The 14,165-nt window shown below is 38.2% G+C and overlaps 1 protein-coding gene across 1 annotated transcript in view; it reads left to right on the forward strand.

The window, feature by feature from the left end:
* Positions 1-14,165, forward strand: part of LOC142217247 (uncharacterized) — a 188,602-nt gene that overhangs the window by 117,228 nt on the left and 57,209 nt on the right. Inside the window, exons 46-52 of the mRNA XM_075285441.1 lie at positions 2,233-2,415; positions 5,071-5,187; positions 6,174-6,347; positions 6,727-6,934; positions 7,636-7,796; positions 8,515-8,627; positions 12,154-12,235. Of these exons, the coding sequence (XP_075141542.1) occupies positions 2,233-2,415; positions 5,071-5,187; positions 6,174-6,347; positions 6,727-6,934; positions 7,636-7,796; positions 8,515-8,627; positions 12,154-12,235 (1,038 nt within the window). The remainder of the gene's footprint in view (positions 1-2,232; positions 2,416-5,070; positions 5,188-6,173; positions 6,348-6,726; positions 6,935-7,635; positions 7,797-8,514; positions 8,628-12,153; positions 12,236-14,165) is intronic.

Consider the following 14,165-nt stretch of genomic DNA (forward strand, 5'->3'; position numbering starts at 1 on the left):
ACTAGATCAATATGGCCTAATAGAACATCAAATGCTGACCACCTTTAAAGCCAGTATTATATTTTCTGTATATCGTGTACAGATACTACTTAGAAGAACTGTACATGTTTCATTCACCACTTTAATTTCAGGTACTAATATTGCATCCATAATGATATACGTTTATACATAATTCATGCATAAGATACAATTAAGCAGTGCAGGTTCCTTGGAATTACTGGAAAATTAATTGCCATATAATTATAATTTATTGTGCATTGAAATATGTTCCATGACCCTACTTGCGATAAGTAAATGTCACAAGGTTTATTTATGGTGAATGTCAAGACACAATACCATGATACCGCTGTTAGAATTGCCTGTGTATAAATGAGGTCACATAGATTTATGGTCCAAACATTGTCATTAAAATGTCTTTTGATAAGTATTGTAGGTTCCCCTGGGGAGATAGTGTATCCCATAATTCAGCAGAACTATCTTGATGATTAAAAGATTTGAAGTAATGATGACTGGTCACTTGAAATAAACATGGTTACATAATACAAGACACATATATGAGCAAAATTAAGTGAAGCTGGCAATAGACATGGGGATGTTGAGTCAGAAACCAAATTGTTTTACTTTTGTCCAAGGGAAGATTTTGTGACTAACATAATTTATTGCTATGAAATTAAAGAAAAGGTTAGTGCTACGTATGCCAAAATCAGTGGCGTAACAAGTGTCTTGTGAGCCCCAGTGCAAACTTTTACCTCGGCCCACACATCGCTGTGCCCCATATGACCGCTGGGGCCTGGTCACAGGCCTCAGTCACGTGATGGAAAATCACCGGAGAGGTGAGTATATGTGTTATTTTCAACCACCTTGCCTGACTAGTATCTGTTTTCATTTACCATATGTATAGCAATTGGGTAACCAGGCCTTCCTGAACTGCTGTCATAGTGGTACCAGGCCCCAGCCATCTCCAGCTGGCCATTGGCCCTGTACCTTGCTGGGCCTGGTCGCGGACGCATTCCCTGCAACCATGATCGTTATGCCCCTGGCCAAAATCCAGGGTTTTTTTTAGCCATATTACTTTCTTTCTTCTTTTTCCTATTAATATATAGGGAGGTTAGCAAAATTAGGGGACAGTTGGATGGCTGTAACATTAGTAGTCAGCTCTCGTGAACTGGTCCAGCTGGGCTTGGCTTGAGCCTTGGCGGTAGCAGATGCAGTTTTTCACTCCTTAATTCCTATACAGGAATCTGGTTTTCACTGAATCCCCAGGTTAGGGGGCGTTCACACTACCGTCAGTGTCCGACAGGTAGTGTCCGCTCCTAGTGTCCGTTCAAAATCTTGCACGGACATTAGGAGCGGACACTAGCTGTGTCCGTGACACTTGTCATTCATTTAAATGGCGATCGGGTGCGTTCTTTTGCACTCCGTGCCCTTCCTTCACTGTCCGCTTGTAAAGATGTCCGACTTTTCAAGCGGACAGAAAAAAACCTATATGTTGGGTTTTTCTGTCCGCTTGAAAAGTCGGACATCTTTACAAGTGGACAGTGAAGGACAGGCACAGAGTGCAAAAGAACGCACCCGATCGCCATTTAAATGAATGACAAGTGTCACGGACACAGCTAGTGTCCGCTCCTAATGTCCGTGCAAGATTTTGAACGGACACTAGCAGCGGACACTACCTGTAGGACACTGACGGTAGTGTGAACGCCCATCCAGCAAGTAACAGAGCAGATAGGTGAAGTATAATTGTAAACTTGTATAGAGTCAGAATAGGATATGTAGAGGCATAGAGCGCAGAAAAAAACACGAAAACAAGTCAACGACAGTCAGAGGTCTAAACCAGACAAATACTACAAGTAACAAAAACTGCAGACAAGAATAGTCAGGACTGTTCAAGCACAAGTGGCAAACAAAGGGTAAATCCAGGAAAGGTTGAGTACAAAGGAGAGGCTGAATACAAAGTTGTTGTTTTTTTTAAAAAAAATGCAGGGTTTGTTTGTAGTTTGTTACCATGGAAACACATAGGTCTACTACAGAGCTGGGAAGAGATGAGATTTTTAAGTGCAGCTATTAACAAAGTTGCTTTACTTTTTCATGGAACAAATAAAAAAGGTTCTAAAAGTGGACTTAGCTCTTCATGACATTCATTTGTCTGTAATGACCAATTCTGAATGGCCAGTTAATTTTGGTCAGTGATTCAGGGATTTACTTCTATTGTCCCACATTTGCTTTTCTCAGAAAATGGCAAAGATAAGTCATTGCTCACAAAATGAATCATTCTCTAAGAAAACATTTACTCATGCCTATCCCTTTACCATCAGGTATTACATTCACAAATCAAATAAGAAGAAATTCTGGAAATATGGAGTTCAACAGTTTCCCCTAAAATATGTCAAATATACAAAGAATCTCACCCTTATGGTGATCCTCACCACACCATGTTATTGTCATTGTAAGCTGATGATGGCTCATCCATGAACATGTGCCACCCCTACAGGAGGACGTGTCATCCAAAGTGACATCATGTGTTCATGGTAGAAAGTGGTCAACAAGATATGGCAGGGTACCATGGTACTGGCAGTGGGGAACTAAATAGTCTGTTTTTTTAAGTATTTGGCAGCAGTTGAAAAATATTTTAGGGGTAGGAAACCCCCTTTAAGAACATCATCATACTGCCCTTATACATTTAATATGACAAGAAAGACTTTAACTAAGTACGGACAAGGACAAAGCTTCCTACTTAATCCACTATATGGACTTTTGCCCATAAACTCTGCATTACTTTATAGACAAAGAACTGGATACACATTAAAATGATAATATGGGACCCGTATTTCATGGATTTTATTTGCAGAAGTAATGGTGTTTCTCTTCATCTGCAGGACCTTGGAGCGCCTATAAAAATAGAAGGTTCTGGGTACATTGTAATAAACAAGAAAGCAAATCTGGATTCACAGATGTTAGTGGTAGTTGATGAAAGCACCCTGCAAGGATTGCTGATCCTGAAAGCAACAGAGGTATACCAAATGATAGCTATGAAATCTACCAGAATAAATTGATGCTTGATGTTTACCACTGTTCTTTTCTACTATGAATACATTGGAAATTGAATCTATTACCTTCCCATTGTCAGTGAGGTTAATCTCTATACGGTGTAGAGACAAGTCACACCGACAAGAGGAAAGGTAATATCCAGTTATCAAAGAAATAACAAAGGAACAGCACAGTACTGAGATTTTGAAAAGATATTTTATAAATGTTATTTTATGTGGAATGGAAGTACTAAGGCAAACATTCACTTTTCACGTATGTATAGAAAAGACGGTGGGCCTCACCGATCATGATAGGTCCTGTGTCCTCCATTTGAATAAAGCAATGGTCGCACATGCTCACTACCGCTTGATACAAAATCTGTTGGGCTGATGACAATAGCTGAGCGTTCCAACAGTCCCATTGAGAACAAAGTAACAGAAACATTTACCCCATTCAAGCCATGGTATCTTTATCTCATGATCAGTAGGGATCTCAATGGTTGGACCACCACAGATCAGACATCTTTTTACTTATCCTGTAGATAGGTGATAAGTTGTTATTATGGGACAACTCCTTAAAAAGGACCTGTGAGCAAGTACAAAATGCTAAATGCCCAAGGTTATTAGTAATTTAGCTCTGATTCTCCAAGTGGGCGGTAACCTTTTGTATTTCCATGAGAAAATAAATGACTACACCCACTTGGAGAATCAGAGCTATTTTACATATAAGCTTCCAGGGGTCATATCTTTTAAATGAGTGGACAGAGTTAAAAAAAAAAAAAAAATGTTGATGGGCACAACTACCATCAAATCGTAGATCACATTTAGCATTGTGTACCTGGTGACAGGTCCTTTTATATAAAGGAAAGCACTACTACTTGCCACATTGAAGCATTGCTATACACTATGTTAATAGTCGCCAAGGAAAGTTTTATTTGATCCTTGTAAACTAAAACCGTACAGCTTGGTCAGTAATGGTGACATGTCTTCTGTTTGGTCACTCAACAGAAAAAACAGGAGTTAGACGCAATTCTCACCCATAATGTCCAACCTGCAATAACTCTTGGTATACCCACAAGAACCATGGTAGATGTGACAACGGAAAGAAACAGCGAACTATATAGAAGGTCTATAAACCTTAGCTGGGACAATAAACAGGTATTTACAAATCACAGGTAAAATACAGTATATTAAATATGTATAATCCCATGGAAATACAACATATACATGTATAAAGCTGCCATGTGTGTAAGCGCCATAGGAGGCATAGGATATGCCTTACTAAAGAATATGAACAAGCTCAAAGACCATACCACTGAATTTCCTACAAGGAATGAGAAGGCAAAAACCAATATTAGAGTTTCCTTTTGACGTTGGTGAGATGGTTTGGTGGCATCCACATGCATTCGGGTAGGGTTGTACATTTGCTCTGGGCAGCTTCTCCTATATGTGTGACTGTATCTCAGCATTGTCAACCCATTTTATGTGCAGTCAGTCTTTACTTCTTATATTGTTGACACAAAGAGGCCTGTACATGAGTGTATAAAGGAATAGTTAGGAGGGGTTCTCTACCTTATTGACAAGACCACCATATTAGCATAGAAAAAGCCATGTTTGCTCCGCAGGGTATGCAAATTACTTTTCGTAGTTGTAAAAAAAATATCGAACCTGTAGCGTCATTTATTGGAAGGTAACTCCATTTTCCCTATTGATAGATAAATCCAGATCAAGGAAGCATTTTGACACAACTTGGTATATAAGCCAAACCATAAAATATATTCCAATAGGAAAATGCACAAACTTGCAGAGATGGGTATTTTGGGTTTCTTGCCCCTCATCAATGCATGGCAGAGTACTGCTTGGCTATGTGAGAGGCCATTGACAGGGTCATAGGTAGTCTATCTAAGCCATGTATACTCCCCTCAGAATTGCGGGGAAAGGTTTTCAAATTAGTTTTCCTATCTGTGGAAAGGAAAACTGTAGGTATCAGTAAGTGACCCGTATAATTGCTCATCATGACTCTTGGTTGATTTTGCGATTACAGATTAGTGAAGAAGTGAACTTTCTTCAGAAGAGTGAACATGTAACATTCAGTTACAAGATAACACATAATCTGGAAACACTAAAAAAGTTGCTGCTTGAAGATAAAGTAGAAATTCGGGTAAGTTATTTCATTGCCCAGGCCAACATCTGCTCTATGACGGACTGACCTTTTTGTACTGAGATGTCAATCTCTCCACCCTACAGCTGTTTGGGATTTGGGGACTTTATCATAGATATCTGATATTCTATAGAATTTTATCACGGATAGGTGGTGGTTTCCAGAAGGGGCAGGAGAGAGTCACTAGTTATGCAATGATACTCAAGTACCAGTATTGCTTGTTAATAACAGTACATTTATAGTTACTGTCCACGCCACTTCCTTCTTAATACATAAATATGCCCATCATTGTGACTGTAAATGCTTGAGATTTTCCGAACTATTCCCATAATCACTTTATGTTAACACTATGTGATCATATACTGGAAATTTAGGTCATCAAGGCAGCTAGACCTCAGGTTTTCCCCAAAATTTCCTAAAATTTGCCAGATTCTAGTTAAAGATAATGACACTTAGCTTCATTTCTTGGAAAAATGCTTCCTTCCTGAATGTGTCAAAGTTTCCACACTCTACATTTCTTATTTATTGTACATAATATGTCAGTGATGTATTATTTATTTTAATTACACTTCATTTCAAGAAAGTATTGGTCAGTATGTCATATACACAATCATAATACATCTGTATAAAAAGATAACTAGCAAAAATAAGCAAGTCCCGTACAGAGATATTGTCAACTCTGTCCCATACAGGACTCACAAGCTAAATACACTTAAAATCAGTGGTTCAATGGAGCCGATATTCAGACCAATGACCACTAGTCAATGTTGCTAGTATTTCTACACTAAATGTTGCTCCTACGTGGAGTCCATTTATAAAGTAAGTGCCTTTATGTAGATGTGGTGGAAAGATGATCCACAGTAACTAGTTATCTTTTTATGTTGATTGTATATGTACATAATCTTGTAAGGGGAAGCAGACTCTGGTCTTCCAGTTTGCAGGACCATCTTAGTCATTTTTATAATAGATCTTGAATTTATCCTTAGGCCAATATAGAACTAGAGGAAAATCGAAATATGAGCCTGGCCACTTACTATGGACCCCACTTCATAAATACCACGGTGCGAATAAAGAGCAATGAGACAAGCTGCAACCTGACTGCAGTTATCCAGCACAACTGGCCATGGTTACTACGCAATGGAATATCTGCTTCAATACAGGTGATATATAGGGAAGCGAAGAGATGTTTTGCATCAATTTTTCTACAACTGATTTTCAAACAGAATTCCCAAAATATTCTGGTTCAATAAACTTAGTAATGGCTTGTCAGTGTAAATAACGCCATTGTCTCCCAATTTCAGTCTCATCCCCTTCACTTCTGGATTTTTTTCTGACACAGCAAAGACATTTCACTCCTTCCTTTTTTTAGTGACAAGATAAAGGTGGCTAGCTGATGGGAGGACGCATGGGGTTCTCCATCCACTCTTTGTAAAATCGCCTTACTTTTGCAAAATTATGCTTTTTTTTAACATTTCAAGCATTGGGTATTTAGTTCTGAGGCACCATGACGCCAATAAAATGACTGATATTTTCGTTTAGAATTCACTGGACATACAAGCAATGGACGGCAAACAGGAGGTGTCTGTGACGGCCCAAACAACGCAGAATGCCTTTATGTGTACTGTGTCTTCTCTATCTGCTGCGAAGAACAACAAGATCCTCTTCAAAAGTACCCACAACATTGACACGCTTCTGAAATACGGATATCCTAAAGTGATGCATGTGACTGGATTACTGGCCATAGAAGGTTAATATCTGCTTACAGGGGAACAGATAAAAAACTAAATTATATTTAGTATTAGCTTTGCTAAATTTATCTGCTCCACTATGAAAATAATGGGGACGGGTGTGCTGGATTATAGCCTAGGGACACCTCTGCATCATTTGTCTTATTGACTTATCCATATAATGATTGATGGATCTTGCAATTACTACTGTGTTTGAACCCCAACAATCTGTATATTTCTTCTAAGAAATTCTTTAAACATTGCAGTGACTTCTCAATACAATTTCTGAAGCAGAACAAAATCTGCTTACTATAGCTTGTATTCTAGTATATACAATACATGGCAGCTGCAAAAGCCAAATGAAACAAATTCTAAATAAAAATTAGAAAAATGTTTGTTTAGCACAAAATACATGCAATACATTATTGGAAAAATGCAAAGGCGTACCTGGAATCTATAACGTATATACATCACCCTGTATACTGTAATAATCTGTTATTGACGACTGTAGCAAACTTATATGCATGTGTTCTTCATACAACTCATACTAGTACTATAGGCAGGGGCATACATAGTGGTACTAAACTAAAAGTGAGACCCCTTACTAGTCCTGTGAAACACTACCACCAATATTCAACTGCGATTTCAGAGATCTATAAGCAATACTACCACTGGTGCTCAGAAATGTTTTATATGACTTTGTCCTTGTTGCTTTTAATAGGAGATAAAATAAATGGTACATTGGATTTGGAATCTGATAAGAAAAAGTTAAAGGTTGATTTAAAATCCTTTATGGATCTAAGTCAGAACTTTGGCATCGCTGCAGGAGTGAAACATTCAATGCCTACGCTGGTTGCCTGGTCAATACCAAACTCACTGCAGGTAATTCACTGACTACTTAATGTACCCTATCATCCTATATGGTTTCTACATGCTGTGTGGCTTATGTGTCACATCAATACACAAACTGCATGCTTCTTACACATTTGCATTGGATTTAGTATATGTGAAATTCATCAACCACTTTATACATTTTATATGGCAAATCTGCTTTTCATTCCTCACAAAATATTTATTAAGTAAAAGGTATTACTCTGGGAATATACACTATCCATATCACACAAAGGGCAGGGTAATAACAAACCATAGCTGCACCATCCAGAGCTGGACAATATTTCACCTGATAATCCAGCTCTATGGTGAGATAAAACTGTCACTTGAAGCTGCAGTCATGTCTGTTATCTTTATGCTCCCAGTCAGCTCTTCCTCCACCTTCTCCCCTCTTTATAGACCTTAATGGGCACATATTCTGTATTCTTCCATAAGTTGGATCAAACTCACTTTTATACCTGGCAACATTATAATAAGAAAAGAAATTCCTCCTTGTAAAATTGAATTTTTTGTACCATAATCTATTATAAATCTAAGTACTGCTAACTTTGTAACGCATTGATAAATCTAAAATGATAGAATTATACAGCTAACCATACAATATAGATGATAATAGTACATGCATAGCTACTCTACCTCAGATCACTAGCAGATATCATATGCTGAGTACTAAAATACGTAGTAAAGTGAATTCTGCCTCTTTATTCAGGTGGTGATGCAAGCAATTGTGACAAGTGCAGATATTGGTGGAGCGGTGATGTTTAACTGTGATAAGGGCAGCAACATTTCCTTCACTGCTAATGTCAGATCCAAGCAGCAGAGGTCAGTATTTTCATTCTATTCACATTGCTCCGCTCACTACTGCGCATGTAGTACATTTATAGTCCATCTGTATAATAGTATTATCTTATACAAGTTATTGTGTGCTCCACTAGCAAATGTTTCCAGAAACTCTCACTTTGGTTATTCACCAAACTATTACCAAATATATTTGTAGTATGAAATGGTTTAACGACTATAACTTATTTTGTGAAAATAATTGACTTAGTTACTGTTTTACTGTTTAATAAAAGTGCATTAATATGAGGCCTGAAAATAAGCCCCCCCCCCATCCCAGAGAGATTATTTTGATATCAATGGGTTTTTCTTATGGAATAATGGTTTCTTTATGTAGAATCAGCTGATGTAATGAGTCTCACACACAATGCTTCTTGGGAAAAAGTATGCAAATTAGGAATAAAACCTACTCTGTACTGCCAGATACAGATAGCTGTGTTTCAAGTCAGTGTACAAAATATTGGTTTAATTAATATAATATAATGTATTGGTTTAATAAAGTAATTTTAAAGCTGGTATATATGTATTGCAGTCTAAAAAATAGTCACATAGGTATATACAAACTAGTAATGGGTTCTGCAAATACCATCTGCACTGGGTTGATAAATGTCGCAGAGTAGCAGATGTAGGTTGAGTAGTTTTATTTTTAAGACCCAAGAGTTTTGGCATATATAGGAAGGGTTTGCATATACTGCCTTATGCAAGGGAAAACAGGTTTAGGATAAGGCCCCACGTTGCGAGCTGCAGGAAAGAAATGCTGTGGAAAAGACCCCAACGAATAACAATCACATTTTTTCTGCTGTGTTTTACATTGTGATTTTGCAGTTTTCCTCTGCAGACTTTCTGCACCTATTGTACCTATACGGAATACGCCAGTGTTTCCGTAGATATAGCTGTCATGCTGCAATTTTCATAAATGCAAATGGATTTGAAAATGTAGCTTTTCCGCTGCAGATTTTTTTCTACAATGTGTGAATGGGATTAGCCAGAATCTCATCCACTTTGCAGGTTCTGTAAAACGCAGCATTTTTGCAACATGGGGCCCCGCCCTTACTTGATAATTGGTTTTCCTATTAATCTTCTTGTACTCAGTACATCGAATGCAAACTTTCTGTAGTATCATGAGCAGGGCTTCTGCCCATCCTCAATGTGTAGATTTCTGGATTCTACTTTCACATGAGCTTTAATAACCAACTACACTGATAGTGGGCATGATAAAGCATTTTAGGAATGGAATACTGTAATTCCTCTAAGGAAGAAACAATAGGAAACAAAATGTCCTTCTTGTATTCCCATTCAGCCCAAAGCTGTACAGAGAATTGTTGCATACAACAGAAGCATTTGTTAGAGTAATAACTGTACATAGATAGATTGAAGTAAATCTATTATACAGGCCAATAACACATCTGTTACACTACTACACCTTTGACTATAAAGGAAATACTTACAATTCAGAAGAACTTCACAAGTACTGTAAGTTAGCTTCTGAGGAAACGCTCGCCTTATACAACATGCAGAGCTAGCTAACAATTTCCCCATAATCTTTCCACATAATTATACAGGGCCAGAATCTGAGGTTTTTGTCAGTTATTGTTCACAATTATGCAAATATCATAAGCCGTTAATAGTTTTGCATTTTTGTAACACGGAATTCTGTTATGTAATACCATACACCATATTCTAGGACACAGCGGTCCTATTGAGAAATACACTAGGGTCAAGGAAAAAATGTACAATAGTGGCACGTTATGGATATAGTGGGTGACCTTATAACTATTACAACACGTTTGTTGTGTAGAAAAGTTGCAAATCAGTAACAATTTAATTCCTCTTATGGCTACAATAGTTTCACCACTTTTTTGTGAATCCTTGTTATGCAGTAAGCGCTCCCTGTACTGGTGTACAATAAGCTGGTCTTCATGAATCCCTTCCATAGTCCTAATCTCACTTGTCTTTAAAGGCTTATTTTCATCTCTTAATGTATATACTGTCACGTCACTGTAAGATTGGTAGGGGTCTGACATTTGGGATCCACAACGTATTGACTCCTTTGGAGCTTGTGGCAAGATGCCATTGTACAGGGGAGCTGCACTATACACCTCTATTCTAGTCCATGAGGTCATACTGTAGGTCATTTTAGAAGAACCACCACAATCTATGCTGCAGCCCCTTCATTCTCAAGATGTGGGGAGATCTGCACCAATCGAAAAGTGATGGCTTATTCTAGTGAGAGATGGGAATAACCCTTTAATGATTTCTGTAACTATAATAACGCCAATTATGTACAAGACCAAAGAGCTAGTCCTCACCTATAGCAGTCGCCTTTCCCACGTCCTATATTGATAGTACTCAGATACCTCCAGGACTTCTCAATTAAGGGTGAATGTCGCAACCGAATGTTCACAAAAGCACATTAATGAAGCACATATAAATACTGGTAGAAAACAAGACACTTAAAATCACTGGTAAGAAGCCAAATACTGAGGGTTGTAGGGGGAGATGATTTTCGAGTGGAGTGCATGGCAGATATATGACAAGAATTAGAGGATGAAATGAAAAAAAGGAAAAATTCTGAGCTGCTCACATCTGAATTGAAAACCTGCAGCTGCGGGGACATACAGCCATTCCTGCAGATGAACCAGCTTATTTGGGGTGGTTTTATGCCATGGTGGCTTTCAGGGGAGGGCAGCGTTCAATTTCTCTGACTGCGGTTAATGTTCAGTAATGTGTCTGCCCTGAGTGGCATTAGTTTAAGGCAGCAAAGGGAGGGAATAGGTGGAGTTATTAAAAAGGTGTAGGGCTTAATATGTAGCAGTGTTCAGCAGAATTTTGGGACAGTTCTGACACAACTTAAAATCTGTAAGTCATCAGATTTTACAGACTTAAAAGATCGCAAAATTACGCACGTTATACGCCCGTAACGACACATTGAAATGAATGTGATCTGTTTTGAGCGCTCACATTCTGACACGTGTATACGTGCCAGAATGCGTGCGCGTTAACTCCGAGTGAACCAGCCCTAAGTGTTTAGTCTAAGTTTGCACAGTCTTAAAATTAAACAGAATTATTTCTGACTGGTTCTTTAACATTATCCTTATTGTAGTTAGAGCTTGAATATTTAGCCATCATTTTACAAATAAGTAAATTATTATCTAAAAACCTTGCAGTACATATATTAAATATGAAGGATATGAATATTCTTGTAACCAGAGGAGTAACTATGTGTCTTCATGATCGCAAAGTAAAAATAAAAGAAGAAACGACTGCAAGCATAAGACTACACGCAGGGTTTGTTCATACTTGTTTAATGTCAATTGTAGAACCCAGACAGAGTAATACAGAAGGCATTTCCATTATATATAAATACCCGTCATTTGCTTTTTAACTATTTCAGTCACTCATATTGGCCCTGTTGTGTTATTTTTCTATGATGTTATACATATAATATTATGTGATATAATTCAATATTACTCATTAAATTATGCTTGTTTTTTTTTTTTTTGCCATTTAGCGAAGAATTGATTGTGAGAGCAACTCACAGTATACCAGCCCTGCAAAACTACATTCCAAGCTCCAGCACCTTCATCACAGGGGTAAGATTCTGAATAAGGGTGAGAGACTTGTCTGTCATATTCTGTAAGACATACTGGTTTGTTGAGCTTAAACAGCAATTTCATTCAGATATGAGGTCTATATTGTGCAATATCATGTTAAATAAGATAAGATAATCCTTTAATAGTCCCACAGTGAGGAAATTTCAGTATGTTACAGCAGCATAGTAATACAGATACAGGATATTAAACAGTAATATATTACGGAAGTAGACGCACATATGCTGCGAAGAGAAGATATACTAGGAGTCCATAGCAGCTTAGGAAAAGAAGAAAGAAGGAAGACTTCAGGATCATTTAGTTTTCTGTACGGAGTGATCTTTGCCTGGTCTGATGTAGATTATACAGCCTGATCGTGGTTAGAAGGAAGGACTTGCGATAGCTCCTTCTCACACTTGGGGTGAAGCAGACGGTCACTTACAGTGCTGCCAAGTGCCGTCAAGGTCTCATACATGAGGTGGGATTTATTCTCCCGCATGGAGCTCACCACAGACAGTATCCTTCTGTCACCTACCACCTGTACTGGGTCCAGGGGGCTCCCCAGGATGGAGCTGGCCTTTCTGATCAGCCTGTCAAGTCTATTCTATTCTATTCTGTCCGTGGTTGATATACTGCTCCCCCAGCAGGCCACACCAAAAAAGATGGCTGAAGCAACCACAGAGTTGAAAAAGGCCCTAAGAAGTGGCCCCTGGACTCCAAAGGCCCTCAGCCTCCTGAGCAGGTAGAGTCTGCTGTGACCCTTTCTGTACAGCGCACCCAGGTAATCAGCCCAGTCCAGTTTATTATTGAGAAGCACGCCCAGATACTTATAGGTCTTGACTATCTAGTTGGTATTGTAATCTAGTTGGTACTGTTGTTATAACCCATATATTCTAATCAGCTTGTCTGGACATTGTCCAATTGGACTTAAAAATTACCAACTAATTTTCAACATGTAAATATACTCAAGATAGATGTAAGAGTCCAGTGGGTGGTCCTCGTAATGTTTTCAACCTTCCATGTATGAGAGGGCCTATGGAGATAGCTGTCAATCACTGAAGTGGACACCCACTGGTCTTCCAAGCTCAGACAGCAGGGATTTACATCAGTAACATCAATAAATATAACAAATTCTACTGAATCTTTACATGTAAATCAGCTCTCCCTGCTCTATGACATGCTGCCAGCAGGTAGTGCTACATTTTGGTGTGACAGGTTCTAATTCCAACGACATCAAGGACAAAAAGTAAAACGTAACTTTTAATCAATAATTAGAAAAAACACAAGATAGATTGCACAAAGTTATAAAATACACCACATATATCACATATCTGTAAACAATACCTGACACAATGAGTGTCACATCCATCAGATGGACATAATTAAAGACGATAACAAGAAAATAAAACATATCATCAGATATCTAGAAGTTTGAGGGCTGAACTTTTGGGGGAGCAATGTCAAAAGATGGATGGCATGAAAGAAAGCAGACTAATAGCTAGATTCGATAATGGAGCTAATGATGTGAGGAAAATATTTCATAATTACTGGCATATTGTATTGACATTCATCCATGGAGAGGATCAAAAGGTTATGACTTTCATGGGGATTGAGGTTGTATATCCTAATGTTCGCGGGGGAAATTTGGGACCGCAAAATTTTGTAGTATGACGCTGTATGTATATTCAGATTGGACACCATTCACCCAAAGAGGCTTCATGATCAACTCCTTTTTGGCTGTTTTATTTACGGACATCTCTTTCCATCTCCTTTCATCCAACCCCTCTACTTTTTCATTCTCCCCACCTTCTCATTTTTTCAATGAATATTGACTATTGTGGCACAATTTTTATCTGTTTTTTGATTCAAAGTTACGTTATAGTTTTTGTCCTCGCTGCCATTGTAATTTGATTTCTTTGGGACATTTGTCACA

Source organism: Leptodactylus fuscus, chromosome 8, assembly GCF_031893055.1.
Source record: "Leptodactylus fuscus isolate aLepFus1 chromosome 8, aLepFus1.hap2, whole genome shotgun sequence".
NCBI lineage: Eukaryota > Metazoa > Chordata > Amphibia > Anura > Leptodactylidae > Leptodactylus > Leptodactylus fuscus.